The 19,857-nt window shown below is 45.8% G+C and overlaps 1 protein-coding gene across 4 annotated transcripts in view; it reads left to right on the forward strand.

Moving 5' to 3' along the window:
• SORL1 (sortilin related receptor 1) overlaps positions 1-19,857 on the forward strand; it is a 162,333-nt gene that overhangs the window by 77,269 nt on the left and 65,207 nt on the right. For 3 of the 4 annotated variants that reach the window (XM_082339794.1, XM_082339793.1, XM_082339796.1), the window contains exons 13-21: positions 2,647-2,825; positions 4,320-4,506; positions 8,186-8,314; positions 9,165-9,250; positions 12,547-12,719; positions 13,801-13,932; positions 15,783-15,874; positions 17,138-17,384; positions 18,381-18,519. In XM_082339794.1, the coding sequence (XP_082195920.1) occupies positions 2,647-2,825; positions 4,320-4,506; positions 8,186-8,314; positions 9,165-9,250; positions 12,547-12,719; positions 13,801-13,932; positions 15,783-15,874; positions 17,138-17,384; positions 18,381-18,519 (1,364 nt within the window). The remainder of the gene's footprint in view (positions 1-2,646; positions 2,826-4,319; positions 4,507-8,185; positions 8,315-9,164; positions 9,251-12,546; positions 12,720-13,800; positions 13,933-15,782; positions 15,875-17,137; positions 17,385-18,380; positions 18,520-19,857) is intronic. The other variant, XM_082339795.1, reaches the window with a different exon arrangement.

Raw genomic sequence — 19,857 nt, forward strand, 5'->3', positions numbered from 1 at the left:
AGCAGATCGCTACTGCTCTGTAAGTTTCTGCCCTTGGTTAATATGACTCTTTTCTCATCTTGAATATGTTTTTTTAAAAGTCTGAGCTCATCAAGGACCTTCCTCTCCAGCCACACATTGGTGTTTTAAATTGAGTGTCTACCACTGCTTCACTTAGTTAGTGTATCTTTGGTTGTATTATGTTATTATTATATTATAGTCCCATCTTCTTGAGACCTTTGGCCATGAGATTATGTCTATACTTCTGTTTGAACATTTTGAATTCTCCGTTCCTAAGGGCTGGGGCCCTACGTCCTCTTTCACGACTATTAGGCATATAAAGATGGCTTGGTTTGTTTTCTTGCAAGGTTCTTGTCACTTTCACTTCACCAGCACAAGTTCTCCTTTGGAGGTCAGAATTCGGTCCAGAACAGATGTTCCCTTAACTGTTGGCAGTTGATAATGTGACTACCATGTCTCCAAAATTTTGAAAAAGCACTGTTTTTTAAATGCACAGTTTATTCTTAGGTTCAGGGCTGTACTCGGCCATGCACCTGCTTTTTAGTCTCGTTAATATGTTATGGTCAGAGTCTGCTGGGAACTTCTCAAGAAATGGGATGATTCATTTCCTGAGGTTCTCTCGGGTTCGAGGAGCTTTTAAGTAGAATTACCTAGGCAATGTGCAAATAGGCAGACTTCCGGCATTATCACACGGATAGCTCCCATCATGTCTAGTTAATAGGCTGACTCTGCTGGTTCAGTTTGCTTTAAAGATGGCGCTAAGCCTTTAGCTCATCACCCTGCTACAAGAAAGAGATTGAATGAGTTACCTTATCCCCGTAGCTGCTTCAGAGTTAGCTGAAACCAAAAGCATATCAGCCAGAAGAGAATTTCTCCTCTTAGGAAGATCTGTGGAGGAGATTGCTTAGTCCCCATTGCCCTGTAGCCCCACCACTAGGTTTAACCCATAGCACTTCTTGCAGAAGTACCAATTTTAGTAATCTCAAGACAAGAGGAAGTGTTTGGATTGAATGATGTTGTAAAAAGAATTACATCAAGTATTAAGATCCTGAGTGAGTAAAACTGATATCTCAAAAACATGGGAAAAGTGAAAGAAAAGTTTTGTATATAATTTGGATTCGAGAGACCCAGTAGCTCTGTGACCCTAATGAACCCCCTCTTAATTGAGTGGTTTCTCGTGGTGAACATCTCACCAGCTTACTGGGTGATGAAGCAAATATCAGGCACACTTCCCTCTCCTTCTCCTCCTTCTCCTCTTCAATACAAAAGATAATTTGAAATCAATACAGTTACTTCAGTGCTGCTTTTTTTTTTTTTTTCAAGGGCTTGCTCTCTCATTCTGATGTAGTCTGTCTTGGAGACTTTTCTCAGGACACACTTTCCTCCAACTTTTTAATTTTTAAGACTCTGGGAAAAGTTGGAAAAATTGTATAAAAATTACTCATGTAACCTCCCCTATAGCTCCCATAACAATCACCAATTGTTAACATTTTGTCCGTTTGCTCTGCTTTTGCCATCTATTTATCCTGTCTGTCATCTTTCTATCCATCCATCCGTCCAGCCATCCATCTGTCCAGCCACCCTTTTTTTTTGGAATCATTTGAAAGAAAGTTGCAGCTATTGTGCCCCTTTATAGCTAAATACTTAAACATATACATATCTCCAGGAAGTAAGGGTATTTTCCTACACAATCAGAATGCCATTATCATACCCAAGAAAATGATCATGAACTCAGTATTACTTATAGACTATTATATTTTCTCAGTTGTCCTTTACTATTTGTAGCTGCTGTGTTTTTTTCTAATCCAGGATTCAGTCCATGTTTACATATCGCATTTGGTTATTATACCTCTTTAGTCTCTTGTAATCTGTAACAAGCCCTCTGCCTCTTTGGTTGGTTGGTTGGTTGGTTGGTTTTTCATGGCCTTGATGGTTTGAAGAATCCAGACCAGTTGTCATGTAGAAAGTTCCACATTCTGAATTTGTCCAATCGCATGGAATAGTGGTGCCTAGATGATGTGGTATCCTCATTGCTTTATCCAGGAGGTACACGATGTCAGGTTGAATCACTGTGAGTGATGCTAAGTTTGCCACGGGTTGTAACTCAGATTGTCCGCTGTAAATTACATTTCCCCCTTTGCAGTGAGTGTGAGTTGATATCTTTAGACCGTGTGAACACTCTGGTCCTCTTGTCTGACTCGGTTGTTACGGTGGGGGGTTAGAGTACAGTCACTTTCCTCATTCCGTCATTGTTTTCAACATTTATTAGGTAGCACTGTAGTATAATAAAAAAAAAAATTCCCTCTTCCCTTTCTCTTCCCTTTTGGTATCATTTAGAGACCCATGCCCTATTTTCATTCAGTGTATTATCTGTTACCATCATTTCTCTTTGTTAAGTTCATACTTTCCCAGACTGGCCAGTTGGAGCCCCATCAGGGTGGCTCCCACGTCCTTTTGGGTCATCGGCATCCATCTGTGAGCACTTCCCCCCCTTCTGGCACAACCTTAAATTTGCCTGGCTTTAGCCCAGGATCAGCCACTTCTCCAAGGAGCCCTGGTTCCTCTTACAGATGAATGTTATCTGGAAACCAAGCTCTTGCCCTGGAGACTTTAACCGCAAGGATCCTTTTACTTGCATCTGGGCAGGTACAGCACCAACGAAGGGGAGACCTGGAAAACATTCGTCTTCTCCGAGAAGCCGGTGTTTGTGTACGGGCTTCTCACGGAGCCTGGCGAGAAGAGCACTGTCTTCACCATCTTTGGCTCCAACAAAGAGAACATCCACAGTTGGCTGATCCTCCAGGTCAATGCCACGGATGCCTTGGGTAAGCTGCTGCCTCCTTGGCCCTTTGCATGGAAATACCTATTGACCAAAGCATCAGCGTAGAGACTGTGCCCTGGGAAGAGTTTGTGATCCATTGAAGAAGATGGGCACGTATGCAGTAAGTGAATGAGAGATTCAGAGGCAGTTGCTCGGGCAGCTGTTAATAGGGCCACGTGTTGTCTTTTGTATCCTCATTTCCTGTGTGGTCACGGGCACAGGGCAGGTTTACGTATATGTGTGCTGAACATGTGGATGAATGAATGCTTGGAAAACGTTCTTCCAAATTAGCAGTTCCAGTTTGGCCAATTCAGTGGGTAACTACTCCTAGTGAGTGATGCAGGGTCCTCTCAGAGCTGTCTGGGGTCTCGTCACCATCTGCTAGCCCAGACCCAGGACCTGTAAATAAGTGAGCAGGGAGAGTGAACCTCCTCGTCGTACTTCTTCCTTCCTCACCCCCACGTAACCCTGCCCTCTGCAACTTCTCTGCCTTGGCTGACGTTATTCCAGCTGTCTGGAAGGCCCCTTGGGTTCAGTTTCCACTTGTTGAAATCCTTCTCATGGATCAGGATCCAATGCACTTGACTGCTAATCCCAACCAAAAGATCTCTCCCCTCTTCTCTGTGTCCCTAGCGTGCGTGTACTCATCACACCTTGAATTACAAATTTGTGTCTGTCACTCTGGGTGTGTCCTCTCCCATCAACTAGATCACAGGTCTTTAGACACAAGACCCTGCCCTGTGCATATTTATATTCTACCCACTGGACGGCCTGATAACCTTATTGTCAGTAAGGGTTTAATGAATGCTTGCTGATTGGAATGGTGTTGAGTTGACAATAGTTCATCAATTTCAGGCAGCATTTAATCTGACCAAAGACACACATATGGAAAAAGACATAAACTACCAGTATAGACATTGGTGTACTTTGGAATTCCTGTAGAAACCACTCTACTTAAATTTCGAGTGGATGTGGGTAGATGGAGTGACTATCCAGGTTGTCTGACCAATTCTCAGCCTCCTTTCATGAAGATCCCATACCTTCCGAGCAGTGACAGCGAATTCTCTTGCTCGTGGGCCATACTACCAGATGCGTCCACGCTGCCTCGGGAAGCAGGCAGGGGACAGTACTCCTGAGTGATTCCATCTCTCAGGGATTCAGCCTCTACCTAACTCTCTGGAGATAAACGCCTCTGGGCACCTACTTCTAAAGGAAACTGCAGAATCTGCTAAAATCTTTCAGAAGTGTAGACAGCGAGCACCAAAGATGCTTGCTTCTTCCCAGCTTTCTCAGATGGACATCCATGTTTCAGGGGACACCAGGAGGCTGCTGCCCGGCCTCAGAGCTGGCTGATTAGAGGGGCGGGCTGGCTCCGGAGGCCTGCACACCCGCTGGGCAGTAACAGGAGGCACGGGAAGTGGGTGGCGGGGCTGCGGGGCGGGCAGGGCAGGAAACCCTGCGTGGGTCTGCCTGTAATGCTGCATTTCCTCCTCCTCAGGGGTCCCCTGCACAGAGAACGACTACAAGCTGTGGTCCCCGTCTGATGAGCGGGGCAGCGAGTGTCTGCTAGGGCACAAGACTGTTTTCAAACGAAGGATCCCCCACGCCACGTGCTTTAACGGAGAAGACTTCGACCGGCCGGTGGTCCTGTCCAACTGCTCCTGTACCCGACAGGACTATGAATGGTGGGTTCTACCTCCATGCCAGGGACTGAGTTCTATTCTGGTCACTCACCGGTGTGGGAAACAGACTAGGGCGTGGTCTTCCCCTGAAGAAAGGGAGGGAATCATAGGAAACAAATATTTATTAAGCATCTCTTATGAGCCGGGAACCATACTAAGCATTGTTTATGTAGGTTATTCCATTTAGTTGTTACAGCCGTGTGATATGGTGGAGGTGTGACACCCAGGCAAGTTGCAGTGATTTATGCAGGAATAGATCACTCTGGGATTTGTTTCTACGAGGACAACCCAAGAAAGGAACACACTGAAGGTTCGATTGTAGGTAACTCCTTTTTGTTAGGAGTCCTATTCTAGAGGGAATTTGTTTCTTTATCTGAAACAAGCGGGGGATTAGTGTTTTATATATATTTATATATATATATATTTGTATATTCATTAGTCCTTGAGTAAAATATCCAAGGCACTGCCTGACATTGTGGAAGAAATGACATGCACACAAATCATTGTAACAGGAGACGGGAAGATGCAGGTACCTTGGAGGAGGAACGGGTGCTTTTACTGGGATTATTGATAGGAAAGAGGAGACTGTGATTTGCTGCTGGGGAATCAGGAAATCTCTGGAGGCAACACTGTTTGAGATGGGCTTTAAGGAAGAAGCATCTGGATACGTGACTGGAGCGTTCTAGGAAGATGCAGCGGCAGCGTGAAGGTGTGGACACAGGAAAGTGTAGTTGGTGGTTTAGTTTGGATGCCTTGTTGGGTGTATGACTGGGGGTCAGTGAGTGGAGATGAGGCTGAAAAGAGAGAATACGGTGGGGTGGAGACTCGGGCGTGGACCATTCCTGTAAGCAGGAGGGTGTCTTTGGAGGTTTTTGAGGAGAGTTGATGACCAGAACAGAGCTTAGCTTTAGGAAGATGATGCTAGCAGTAGAGACATAGGGTCTCAGAGCCCGTAGACAGTCCCCCAAGTCTGTGATCCAACGTGAAATCATTCCAGATTTGCAGGGCTCTCAGTAGAGCGTGGGCACTGATCATAAGCACATAACTCATTTTTCAGTGGTTGCCGAAGCATAAAGAAACCAAAGGTTGCTTTGGGAAGCCACGCTTATCTTGACTGAAGCCAGAAACCTCGGGTGTGTTCTAGTCCAGAGGTGGGAACAGGGCCATAGAGTAAACGTTTTAGGCTTTGCAGGCCATGTGGTCTCCATTGCAGCTACTCAGCTCTGCCTATGTATCGAGATTGCCGCCTAGATGAATGGGCATGCCCGTGACCCGATAAAGCTTTATTTACAAAGCAGCAAACCAGATTCAGGCAATTCCGGTCCTAGACCAGTGCTTCTGAAACTTGAAGGTGCATGTGAATCATCTTGGATCTCATTAAAATGCAAGTCCTGACTTGGTTGTCCTGGGGCCCTGCAGTCGCCCAGGCTCCAGGTGACCCCGAGGCTGCTTCTCTGCAAAGCTGCCCTCAGAGCAGCAGGGCTTTAGACAGCTGAAGACGAGCATCCTCTCCGAAAGCTGTGTGGTCCTAAGATAACAACGTAGACGCTTTCATGGCAGGAGCGCAGAGCTGTCCAGTGTTCCCAGTGATGCCCGCTCAGTGCCCCTCTGCTGCCTTCTGCCCTCCCTTAGAGAACCCTAAATGGTAATGCTAATCGGAGGGATTTTGCTGGTCTGTGGTATCCCTGCCGACTGGATTGAGACTTTGGGGGCCCTGATCATGGAAAAGATTACGAGCCCTCTCTCCTCCCTCTTTTACCCCCGTTAAATACTTGAAAATAAGACAAAATGAAAAATATGTGAGAAAATCTAACAAATCTTGATTTTTGTTTTTGATGACCACTATTATGCTTTTTCTCTAAAATCATCATCGTTTTTCTCTAAAATCATCATCGTTTTTCTCTAAAATCCCCCCAAAACAGCAATAGCAACAACCAAAAGCAAAAGCCAGGGGCCTGGCCCCCATGGGTCTACCATACCCACTCAGCTAAAACCCACTGGGGGCTGAGACCAGGAAATGGCCTGCCCTGCCCCTCTTGGACTTGGGCTTTGGGCCAGATGGGATGGTGGGGTGGTGACCATGCAAATGGTGAAGGGTGTGTTTCAGGGCATCCTGTAGTTCCTCTGTGTGCTGTAGCTTCTAGAAAGGAACCAGCCTGACTGCATGGCTCTTGGAAAGGTTTGGTGGCACTGGCCTGTGGCAGTGGGGAGGGCAGGGTCTGGACATGGACGTGAAGAGAGGAAGTGAGACTCGGCGAGCTCCCGGTGTCTCTCCATTAGTCCTGCTCCTGAGGGACAGCTGTACTTACTTCCAGGAGTCCTTTCGGGCCTCCCTGGGAAGCACAGTTACTTGCCTGTATGTTCCCTGATTTCAGGAGTAGTTTCTTTTACATCTTTATATTCCCCCAGGTTGCCAATAAGAGTGGTTTTCAAACTCTTGACTGCAACTCCTAGTAAGCAATGTATTTTATAGTGTGATCCTGTACCTACACATATTTGTGTATGTAGACACGTACACACATCTATGTAAACAGAAGTTTTATGAGGTAAGATTTACTTTCAAGTGCAATGAATTTTGCAATTTCTTTGCGGGGAGGGGAGGAAGCAGGTCTGGACCCTCCAATATGCTTTCACAGCCCACTAGGTCATGACCTATAGTTTGAAAAAACTGCCCAAGAAGAGTACCTTGCCATTGGAGTAATTAATGCTCTGCCTGGTCCCCCAAAAGGTTTAAAGCAGCCATTCTGTAAAAATTTACCGGATTTAATGAATGGAACATGTTTGGTACAGTAATAAAACTGCTCCCTTCTGAAAAATGCTCTACAGGGTGCTAAATGTAGACTGTGATGTAGTATGTACACGAACCGCTTTGCCCTGTACCTGTTAATACGTTTCCTGTAGTAGGTGTTATACTTGATAGAGTAAGTGAAGGCTTTTGGGTAAAGCACATCAACATGGAAAGTCCCGTTGGATTACGAGCTTATGGTTTGGGCCAGACCTTGGCAAGTACAGCTGCCTTGTTTTAGAGCCGTCAACTCATGCAGACAAGGGCAGGGCCAAGACTAGACCTGGGACCCCTGCTTCCTACCCCAGGGCTCTGCCTGGCTAGCTGGCCAGTGTGGAAGAGATGTGGTCCCCAAATTGCAGAAGGTCTGTGGCCTCAAGGTCTAGGTCCCAAAGTGCACGAGGAGGCCCCCACGGTGATTTTAGGGAGTAGGTGGACATGCTCTTAAATAACATTGAATCCTTGGTTTAGAAAAAAGACGGTTCCTTTAAATTTCTCTTTTAATCCCTCCAGTCATGTCAAGGAGAAAGTCCCACTGGGTGCTAGTAATTCTTCACATTTGCCAATTACTTTTAACAAAGAGAGGGCAGGCCCGGAGTCTTTGGGCAGGGAACTGGGTCCAGCTAAAAAAATTCAATATTATTTTGTCTTTGGCATCATGATCTGTCTCGTTTTTGTCTATTTATGGCATATGATAATGGTTTTCCAGTTACGGCTCTGTTATAAAGTTTCTTTTGAAAATGCATTAGTGTAAAATAGTGAGTATTCGTTAAAGGGACACGTTGAGTAACTTACAATACAGGTGGTGGGCAATAGGGTGGACATCGCAAGGGAGGGTCCCAAAATACCTGAAGTGTGTCAACCAGCGGCCTTACCGAGCCCCAATTGCCTTTTCAGTGACTTCGGCTTCAAGATGAGTGAAGATTTTTTATTAGAGGTCTGTGTTCCGGATCCTGAGTTTTCTGGGAAGTCATACTCCCCTCCTGTGCCTTGTCCTGTGGGTTCTGCTTACAGGAGAACCAGAGGGTACGTCTCACAGAGGTTGCCATGTCTGGGACACAGCGGGTCTGCACTTGGCATGGAGGGCGCAGAGGACCACCTGGGTTCCTTTCATACTCTAAATGCCAGAATTCCAAGGTAGCAGGTTTCAGGTAGCTTGGGGAATATTTAAAACTGCTATGTTTGCAAACTCGTCTCCCCACCCTAGCCCCCGTGGAAAAAAATGCAAGTCTGTAAGCTTCTCTGCAACTCCAGTTGTTTCTTAAGTCATAAACTTCAGCCAGTGCACGTCTTCAGAGCATTGTGTTGAAGAGATACAGTTGACTCTTGAACAGTACACGTTTGAAATGCATATAAGGTCCACTTACATGTGGATTTTCTTCAGTAAATATAATACCTGTATTTTCATTGTACAGATCTTTAAGTTAAGGTGGGGGAAAGTTTGTGTTCGATGAGAGATCACAATATGTAGAATCAAAAGAACTAGGGCTCTAGTCCTGATTCTATTCAGACTACTTGAGTTCCTGCCTTTGGGTGAGTCATTTATGAATTCCTTTGGTTTTGAGGTAGAGGTAGCAGTACTACATGGGTTTTTACCTACAGTGGGGGGGGGGGGTAGGTCAGTGCTCCTAACCCTGGAGTTGTTCAAGGGTCAACGGTATATGCGAAACTCTCGCCTGGGACAGTGCTCCAAATTGTCTGGGCTGCCTAATTTATTTACAGGCAGAAACAATTCAGAATGATTCAACTTCCTTCTTCTTGCGCTATAGGAAAATGAATAGATAAGCTGTATTGTCCATGGATGGGAAAATGTTCCTTTATGACTATTCTTTGATGTTTCTGACCTCTTGCTCTTGGTGGGGTCGGGGGGTGACAGCTATCGGAAGATTTCTGGGGACACCTGCAGTGGAGGAGATGTTGAAGTACGCCTGGAAGGAGAGCTGGTGCCGTGTCCTTTGGCAGGTGAGACATGGTTTCTTCCCTTTGTCTTGTCGAGACATTGTTGAAGCATTCCCGTGATCTCACCCGGCTCTTCAGACTTCCTGGAGAGAAAGAATAGAAGTTATGGGCATCTCAGAGCTCCCGTTTCCCCCTAAGCATGGTATCCAAACAACATTTATTTATAACCTTACGTTTTTATAGGAATGGAAGACATTTTCGGAGGGACATCCCTTTTGTTCATTGAAAAATATTTATTTGGCATCTGTTGTATTCTAGGCTTGGGGGGCTGAGGGCACCCTTAGGCCTTCTGTGTGTTCCTTGATCTGTTTGTTTGTCATAGAAAGAGACTCATGGCTTTCTGGGAAATAGTTAAGTGATCTATCTTAATTTTTATAACAATAATTATGACTAATATTTTAATGGAATTTTACACATTTTAATGTACTTTTCCATGCATTATCAGTTTAGTCCTTAGAACTACCCAGTGAAGCAGATATTATTATTAGCTCCATTTTTTTTTTTTTTTTTTTAATATGAGGAAGCGTGTTCAAAGGAGAGAGTTAAACAATTTATTTGAGGTCACACACCTGGTAGGTGACAAAGCTAAAATTCAGACTCTAAGCCTCACGCTCTTCCTTGGCCATCACTCAACTGGCAGATGAGCGTCATTCCCATTCTTTGAGGTGATCATATGCATGCTGATTGGGGGAAACTTTTGGAGCAGGTGCACATGCTATAAAGGTATAATGTGTTCCAAACATTTCAAGTTGATTTGGTGGTGATGGCACATGTTGAGGTATTTGTAATATAGACGTGAAATTATGATACCTTAACAAAGAGCTAATCTCTTAGCGTCTTTCCTTTCTTTGCTCTGTTTCTAGTCTTTTTCACGTAGGGCTTCTCTTCCCGTGGAGCCCTCCCTCCTGCTCATGCCTCTCGGGGAAGGTGCTGACTGGAGCTGGCCCCACTGGTGGTGGTGGCGTCCGGTGGAAGAGCCATCGGCGCCAGAGGAAGCATGAGCAAGCAGCCTTGTCCTCCGCGGGCAGGGGAGAGCAGCCCTCTCCTTCGCTCACTGCTCGCCAGTTTGCCCTGGTGTTTTTCATGCTAAGCTCATTAGTCCCTTAATTTAATCTTCCATCATTACCGAGTAATTAACATCCCTCACTGTGGAGACTTAAAAAGAACACGGCTTCAGCAGATTCCCCCAAGTGAGCAGATAATATTCAGACAGTCCCCTCACGAGAGCTGTTATTGATGAGTGCTTGGGTGAGCAGGATTTGTGTGATCGCTCTTAAGGGGCTGGAGTAGGTACTTCGGTAATAAATATTTCTGAAGATAATTCAGCGAGGGACAAAACAGTTTGTTTAAAACTGTCTAAACTGGTAGGAAAGCTATTTTCTCTTCTGATAGGACAAGATAGAATAGGGAATGAAGTGGAAAAATCTCATTTGTAGTGTAGGCCACCTCCTAAATGTTTTTTTTTAAAGCATGGAACAGAAAGCAGGGATGTACCAAGAAAGGAGAAGATGGTTTTATAGGACTAATGTGGAACCATAATATGTTTGCAAAGATGAGATAATCTGGTCATCTGGAAGGATTTTTAAGAGTGAAGTAATTTTTCTTCCTTTGAGATTAGGATAATAACGCACATCTCTAGGCTGGGCTCATGTATGGCTGGGATTAACAAAGAATTCTATTTCTTTTCTAAGTTAAGAATTGCACACAAAATGCTGTCTGTTCCTCTACACCCAGTCCTAAGGCAGGTGTTTCAGGACTCAGACTCTACTCAAAAGGCACTAGTTGGTTAGAAGAAGAAAAAAAAAAAAAACCAAAGCAACAGAATGAGGTTTCTAGATGGTAGAGAGATGTGGGGTGAAGGGCTTGCTGCTGTGAATGTGTCTCCGCGTCCCCACGTGGCAACTGCCACGAGAGTCCTTGATTCCAACGTCATTTACAAGCTCGGCACTTTTCATCTCGACTATTCCATCCCCTGGGAATTACAGTGGGAAGGTTTTCTTGCAAACCAAAGGGAGGGTTTTGTTATCATGTGGTGGTAGCTTAGATACTTTTGAAGTGAAGTAATACTGAAGGAAAAGAAGGCAAATTTACCTTTGGTAAAAAATTGTAGGTAGACTTATATTTTGGGGGTGCATTATCTATATTGAAGCCTTTATAAAGCAGAGGTGGCTAAGACATGTTAACTCGTTGAATGAATGGGATGAGAGAGAGAAAACAACCACAGTCACCGTGCAGGCACGCAGCAGAGGGATCCAGATTTGCAACTTGGTCCCAGATGCAACATATTGTCACAACGGATGCCTCAGATATGGATGCAGGTGTGTTGCTCATCTCCATTCCTTTGGAAGAATCTGGATGTTTTCCAGGCTGTTCCCTAAGTGGAAGAGATAGAGCACCAGCTCTTCACGTTCCTAGTTGTCTGACATTAAGTCAGTCTTGTAAGCACTCTGGGCTTCTATTTCTATGTCTTGAAAAATGGCACCATTGGTGTTACACCATTGGGTGTTAAAACATAGACTCTGGATCCAGACCATCTGAGTTCAAGTCTTGGTTCTGCCACTTACTAGTTGTGTGACCTTGAGTGGGTTACTTAACCTCTCTGCTCTCAGTTTTCTCATTTGTAAAATCAAGTTAATAGTAGCTCTTCCATTATACAGTTGTTACTGGGATCAAACAATGCCTGGTACATAGTATGTACGTTGTGTAAGTATTTAAGTAGAAATAGAATCTTTGTGATGATTGTGTTGTAAAACATTTTGTAGGTGGCCAAGAATGTATTATTGCTTTGAAAATATCGTAGGGTGATATAATTGCTCTATGTCATTGTGAACAATATTGAATGGGTGAGTAAATGAATTAGGAAACTTAGCTGTAAGCCTTCAGCGACTTGGGGTCTCTAGTCAACAGGATTACGATGCCACGTGATGCAGTCCTGTGACGAGGAGGAATGTGCTGATCTGTGTAATTACTTTGTCAAGTGTGACCAAAACTTTTAGGCCGAGCTCTGAAGAATAGCTATTGGAGCATGATTACTGGAGGGAATCTAGATTTTTTAAAAATGTAGCAAGTAGACACTTTGCAAAGGAAACAGAGATTCACGGGAGTTTAAGAAACTTGCCCAAGGCAGAAATGTGATTGCTTTACCCACCTTCTGAGTCTGGATTCCTACGTTCTCACTTGACCCACGCCATGTGCAGTGGCTCTGAGGTTTATGGGTGAGAAAAAAGAGGGTCAGACGTGCGAGGACCTGTTCAGCATCCCCAGGTCCAGCCCCCTGTCATCTTTGTGTGTCTGTGCAGAGGAGAACGAGTTCATCCTGTACGCCATGCGCAAGTCCATCCACCGCTATGACTTGACCTCCGGAGCCACCGAGCAGCTGCCTCTCACCGGCCTGCGGGCAGCGGTGGCCCTGGATTTTGACTATGAGCGCAACTGCTTGTATTGGTCCGACCTGGCCTTGGACATCATCCAGGTGCGTCCACTCTGGGTCTGCTCGGGCGGGCTGTGCCTCGTGACTGCCCGGCCCTGGTAAGCTTCTTTCAGAGTGGCCTAAGGAGATGGGTATTGGAGGTTTTAAAGTCATAACTCCTCTCAGGGCCAACGGATGACACTTTTCAGTTTTCTGTTTTAGTATGTTCTTTCCCTACCTACCTCTGTCCTTGTAGGAAGGACAGAGGGAGCCCCCAGTCTGCGGTCTTGCTTATAAGTGAGGTCTCCCTTTACCTGCTGGGAGGATTTTAGGACTCGGTATGTAGCACTATTAGTCCCTCCCTATCGTACCCACTGCCTCGTTAACATCCTTCTTTCCAAGCCATGATATAGTAACACTTGACTTCTCCATAGTTCACGTAATTATCCATTTCAGCTATTCTGAGCACAGTCAAGAACCAGGAAGTAAGCTGTAAAGGTCGCCATGCAGGCCAGATAGATGGCCGTACACTCAGACCCATGCATTTTAAAGGAGGGCTATTTGATATTTATTCATTGCCTATTTAATCCTTTTAGAAAAGCAATTCCAGCAAGTTTTATCTGGACTTCCAACCCAACAGAAATTTTACAGGGCCCGGGTATCCGAGAGGTTTGGTGGAGGGGTGGCAGTGACTATTGCCCTTTACTATCCCAGCGATAGCACCTGATGGAGCCTCCCGAGGGAGGAAAGACTTTTTATAAAAAGCAGACACAGGATTTAAAAAATAACAGCAGTCTGGTTTCGTTTATTTTAAAAGCAGACAGACTCATGCATTTCGGTCATCTCCACCTCATTATTGTGATACAGCACAGCTCAGTGACCGGTGTTCACGATGATAATGCAAGGTGATAGAAAAGATTCAGTTCTGTGTAGTTATTCTGCTTCAAACAGGAAGCCATAATCCATTTTAGAAATGCTTTTATTAAAAACCAGCTTCGTGCATCTGGAACACTTACGAATATAAAAACATCTCCGCCCTCACCATTCAAGCCAATTGAATAAGTGGGTTCCCATCGAAGGGACTGATTTGGCTGGAGGTCATTTGAACATTTCACACCGTTTCTTCTTCTTTCTTTCTCATCAGCGCCTCTGTTTGAACGGGAGTACAGGGCAAGAGGTGATCATCAGTTCTGGCCTGGAGACAGTAGAAGCCTTGGCTTTTGAACCCCTCAGCCAGTTACTTTACTGGGTGGATTCTGGCTTCAAAAAGATTGAGGTATGTCCTTAGTTACGCAAGCAGGGGAGCCCCTGGGCTGTGAGCCAGATTTGACAGAGAAGCAGGAGCCAGTGTGTCTAATTCCTCTGGAGATTCCCTGAGAAATGCAGAGAATGGAGGTCCCGTGTGCGAACAGGGTGCCTGAATCTGTCAAACAGAGATTTCATTAAGATACCTGAATACTTATATTTGGGCTAGCAGAAGCATAGAGTAGTAACAGTAATGATGATAATAATACCGTAGCGTTATTATAATGCCGTGACATCCACACTCGAGTATTATGCCATCAATTAGCATAATGAAGATAATATCATGATTGCCATCCTCATCATTGTTATTAATGATGAGGAGCCCTGTTGGAACCACTTTGCATGAATTATTTGATTCACTTCTCACAGCCACCCTGTAAGGTAGGTGCTCTCGTATCCTCACTTCACCTGTCTGCACCTGAGCTCCGCAGGGCACTAGGAAGGTAAGAAGTCATGGTCTCCTAGGCGTGCTCAACTCCTGCATGTTCCTGCTGAGGCAGTGGGGCACTGCCCCCGCACCTCTTTATACTGATTTCACTGGGGAGACATGACTTGTGGTTTACTGGAAGGCACAGTAGAAGCAGAGAGACCCAGAGAGATGGGAGAAGTTGCATGACAGAAGCCACAAACTCGAGAGACAGACCTGGGTTCAGCCTTTATTCTAGTAGCTAAGTGACTTGGGCAAGTTTCTTATCCCCTCTAAGCTTCAGTTTCTTCATCTGTAAGATGAGGATTCCTTTATCCACTCAGTCATTTGACAAGTGCTGTTTTCGGGCACGCTTTGTGCCAGGTACGGTTTTAGGTCATGATGATACAGCAGGAGGCAAGACACACAGGTCCCTGTGCTGAGAGAGATTAGGTTTTAGTGGAGGAAGCAAAATCATGAAGAAATAAGTCCATCCGTCCTATTGGTGCCACGTGCTGCAAAGAACGTCAGATGGGGCAATGTGACTGTGTGACTGGAGAGAGAAAGTGTCTTGGAAAGGGACATCTGAGCTGAGCCCTGATCGAGGAGGGGATCATTGGAGTGTTCCCCTCACGGGGCGGTTGAGAGAAGGGCGTGGAAAGATGCACAGCGCCGGGCACACACTGAGCGGTGCGTCGGTGGTCTTGTGATTACTCTTTCGCTCCTTTTTTTAACTGAGTGTGGTCAGCGCTCTGCTACAAGGGTGCAGGTAAAGCTTCAGTGTCCACACGCTCACAGTGTACAACTCAAACACTGTGTGTGCAATGGTGTAAGAAGAGTGGCTTCCCCTTGATCGAGGCGGCTCGGAAGGGTCAGCAGAGGAGGTGGGCCTGGGGGCGGATATGGCGGGAGCAGACGGGAGCAGGTATGTCAGGCTTGGGGAACCATGAGAAGACCAGCTTCCCTAAAGGTGTAGGAGCCTGTGTGAAGGAGAGAATGTGGAGAGAGCAGAGTCTGTGGAGACTCTTCAACGGCAAGGCGGTGACTTTGAGAATTTGTTTTGTGGACAAAGCAGAGCCATTGGTGGCTTTGGAGCTTGGAGCCCCGGAGGCGGGTGGAGTTAGTAAACACACAGTGAGCACTTACTTCGTGCAAGTCATCAAGCCCCCAGAACTGGGGGCACAGGTGGCACTGGCTCTGCTGTCAGACTGTGTGAGAATTGTCACCTGAGCCAGAGGAGGGAAGAACTCATTCTGGCTGGAGATCAGGGCAGGTTTCCAGATCAGTCTGTAGGGGAATCAGGCGGCCATAGAGGGACCCATCTGTAGGCGGGAGCCAAGTAGGAAACTTTGCAATGTGGGTCTTTTAAGGAGCTCAGACCCATCTTGGCCTTTTCCCCTCCTTTCTTTTGTCAGGTGGGGAATCCAGATGGCGACTTCCGACTCACGATCGTCAATTCCTCTGTGCTTGATCGGCCCAGGGCTCTGGTCCTCGTGCCCCAAGACGGGTAAGTGTGGTCCCAAAGGAAATCCATGGGTGTCCAATGCTACAACAGACAGATTCTCATGGAAAGGCAAACTGCTGGACAAAAACTTGTTTCTAATGATTGTGGTTGAAATAATCTATGACCTGCAAGTCCTGGAACCATGGCTTAGTCATCCTGGGCGGCTAACTCCATCCCCTTTCCATTAGCAAGCATCAGAATCTCTGCAGGCACCCAGATGTCTCACAGCTGTGGGGTGTTTCTCTAACAAAAGGTAGTATTAAAAGTCTCTCTGGACATAGTCAGGCCTGGTTGGATATTGTAGGGAGTCTTTATCTTGAGTTTAACATGTGATGCACACATTTAACCCCTTGCTTCTTTTCTCTGCCCCCCAGCTTGTGTTTTCTTACCAGCAGTTTGTATGCACTTGGGAAATGCAGAGGTGCTTTTTATTAATTTATTATTAACTTAAGGAAACAGAGCTAAAAGGGAAATTCTGGATGAGGCTTTCTAGCATTTATGATTGAGAATTAGATCGATTTTTAAAAGAAAATTCTGAAAATAAGATATGCATTTGATTAAAAATTTTAAAAGAGAGTAGAAGTTTATGAAATGAAAAATATTTGTTTCCTCCATTCTCTTAACTCTTCACCCTCACATTTCCTAGGGGTAATCATTGTTAACAGTTTCTTGGTTAACAGTTATCATTCAGAGTTTATTTTTACCCATGTACACGTATATGCCCTTTAAACACAGACACACACAGACACACAGACACACACAGACACACAGACATACACACACACACACACACGCGCGTATCAGAAAGGATTATAGGATATTTACTATTCTGCATATTTTGAAAATATTTAATATGGTTTGAAGATTGTTTTATGTGAGCACATGTAGATCTTTAGACATCATAATATTCTTTTGTGTGTACCATAATGTATCACTTTATAGATTAACATTTTTGTGTGTATACATGTATATACACCTAAATATATATGTGTATACACACCTATATATTTTTTTTTTTGGCTAGTATGAACAATGCTGTGATGAACATCTTTGTACATTGTCTTTGCATAACTTGATTATATCCATAGATAAGTTCCAATAAAAGAATTTGGGGGTCAAGTAATTAAGTGGCTTTACGTATTAGAATTAGAAATTATAATAACAATGCTGAACTAACTGGCTGAATTCTTATCTCTTCGGAGCAGTTTCTGGGCTCCCATTTCCCCACTTCTGATGGGATGTGTGCTCTTCCCCGGTTTTGGCCAGGGTGATGTTCTGGACCGACTGGGGGGACCTGAGGCCTGGCATTTACCGGAGCAACATGGATGGTTCGGCTGCCTATCGTCTTGTGTCGGAGGACGTGAAGTGGCCCAACGGCATCACCGTGGACGAGCGGTGGATCTACTGGACGGACGCCTACCTGGACTGCATCGAGCGGATCACTTTCGGCGGCCGGCAGCGCTCCGTCATCCTGGACAACCTCCCACACCCCTACGCCATTGCTGTCTTTAAGGTGGGCCTCACCTGTCCCAGCACTGGGCAACCTGTCAGTGTAGGTGAGGAGCAGACTGAGTTGTAGAGCCTGCTGTCTCCGGGTTTCTGCAGAGATGCTTATGTAACTTAGAAAATCAGCTCATTTCTGAATTGGAGGCGGTTTCTTTCTGCCCATCGGGAGGGATGCCAGACAGAGCTGCCAGGGGTCCAGGGTGCTCACTGTTCACCTTTCCAAGTTTGAGGTTGCATCCCATGAAAATTCCTGGCTTGCCTTTCAGGGTCAGTAGCCTCATTTTGGCTCTGTGTCTTTCTTTTTAATTTTTTATTGTTTGGCTGCATTGGGTCTTCGTTGCTGCGCGCGGGCTTTCTCTAGTTGCGGTGAGCTGGGGCTACTCGTCATTGCGGTGCGCGGGCTTCTCATTGCGGTGGCTTCTCTTGTTGCGGAACACGGGCTCTAGGTGCGCGGGCTTCAGTAGTTGCAGCACGTGGGCTCGGTAGTTGCGGCATGTGGGCTTAGTGGCTATGCAGCATGTGGGATCTTCCTGGACCAGGGATCAAACCCGTGTCCCCTGCATTGGCAGGCAGAGTCTTAACCACTGCGCCCCCAGGGAAGTCCCTGGCTCTGTGTCTTGGTCTCTTGTGAGGTTTGCTCTCTTCATTCCCTGATGTCTTGAGATGAGCCCTGTCCCACCTCTGCCTTCTGGGGGATGGCCTGTCACTTGTGCTTCGACTCTAGAACACAAAATGGTTGTTCAGATTTTCTACGGAAGGGTTCAACTTGTGGTCAAACTTATCGGATGCTTATTGGATAGTTTCTTTTGGGTGGTTCCTTCAGTGTGGTTATTTGGTGAGGTTTGGATAAAATCACTGACTCCTGCATTTAAGTCAAATCTTGATCAGGCAGATCATTCAGCCAGTGAATGTTAGTGTCCACTGCACGATGGAGCTCTTGTTCTGAATGAGGGTCCAGAAAAAAAAAGACAGAAGAGCTGACTAACAAAGGTTTCCTTTTTAGAATGAGATCTACTGGGATGACTGGTCACAGCTCAGCATATTCCGAGCTTCCAAGTACAGCGGGTCTGAGATGGCGATTCTGGCGAGCCGGCTCACGGGGCCCATGGACCTGAAGATTTTCTACCGGGGAAAAACAACCGGTAAGGCAGCATCTCCTCCTTAATCTCTATCGAGTTGATCTCTTGAAAGGGGCTGGGTGTGGGCAGTCTCTGATCAAGCAGCATCTGGCAGCCTGTCATGACAGCATGTGCATTATTTAACTTCTTCCTATGACATCTTAATTTCTTTTCTGATGATACACAAAGAGCTGGAAGACAGCATGTTTTTGCCTGCCTGGAACGCTGGTGCTCGGTGGGTAAATTACACCCTCCTCCTGCCTTTGGCCCCAGACTGATGGGTGGTGTGGCTTCTGTTGCAGCTGGAGAGGCCCAGTGTGCACTTAATCTCCGCTTGGCACCCTGACAGGGAGCGACGCTGTGCTGGGTGCATAGCTTCCGACAGGAGTCCCGTCTTCTCTGGTTGCTCAGATGACCAATTGCTCATTGAGCCCTACTTCCCTCGCAATGCGAGATCTAGTTATATGATGACTTAATTCGCTTGTCCCCACTGTGAAACTCTAAACCCCATGAAGAAGGAGAGTCTGTCTTTGTTTTTGCTCAGTAATCTTACCAATGACCAGCACTCAGTACCTGCTCAATTCATACTTGTTGAAAGAAGAAGGGATGGGGGTGGGGAGGGTTGCTGGTGGGTGTGGAGAATGGGTGTATGAAAGATTGTGGGCTGAGGCTTCAAGGACTGCTGCAAGGCTCTCACTGGCTGGTCCTGGGATCCGAGGCTATTCAGTAGGATACCTTCTTCCTTACTGCACTGCCCTTGCCCCTTGTTTATCTCCCAGCCATACTATTGATTCTAGAGGAGGGGGATCTGGGCACTCCCCAGAAGAATAGTCCCTTTAAGAAGAGCCCTCTTTATCTCAGCAGGATTAAGTGGCATCCTGGGTCTGCTGACTCTCCTTTATTGACAGACTGCTAGGTTTCCTGTTTTGAACTAGAACGTTGATATTGTCTTGTGGTTTTTGGCTGGCCCTGTGCTAAGAGAAAATTGACAAGGGGTTGAAATAATACAGTTATAGATATCATTGCTATCCTTTGGGGACTAATGAAGAGAGCATGAGAACACGCTTAGAAAACTCTAAAGTATCCTAGAAATGGAAGTCTGCATTATTGTTATGTCTTCACAGCTGACCCGTGAGGTGGGCAGGGCTGGTATTATGATCCATGGTTTCTAGATTAGGGAACAAAATCTCAGATGTGAGTTAGCTTTCCCAAAGACCCCTCCCTTATTTAGGAGCTGGGCTTTTGTTCCAGTTCTGCCACAAGACGAAGAAGTCACATTCTTTCTTAGAAGAGGTGCCTGTTTTGAAATAGGGCAGAGAGACAAAATACAAAAAAAGCACACACACACCACACACACACACA

Source organism: Balaenoptera borealis, assembly GCF_965194805.1.
Source record: "Balaenoptera borealis genome assembly, chromosome: 11".
NCBI lineage: Eukaryota > Metazoa > Chordata > Mammalia > Artiodactyla > Balaenopteridae > Balaenoptera > Balaenoptera borealis.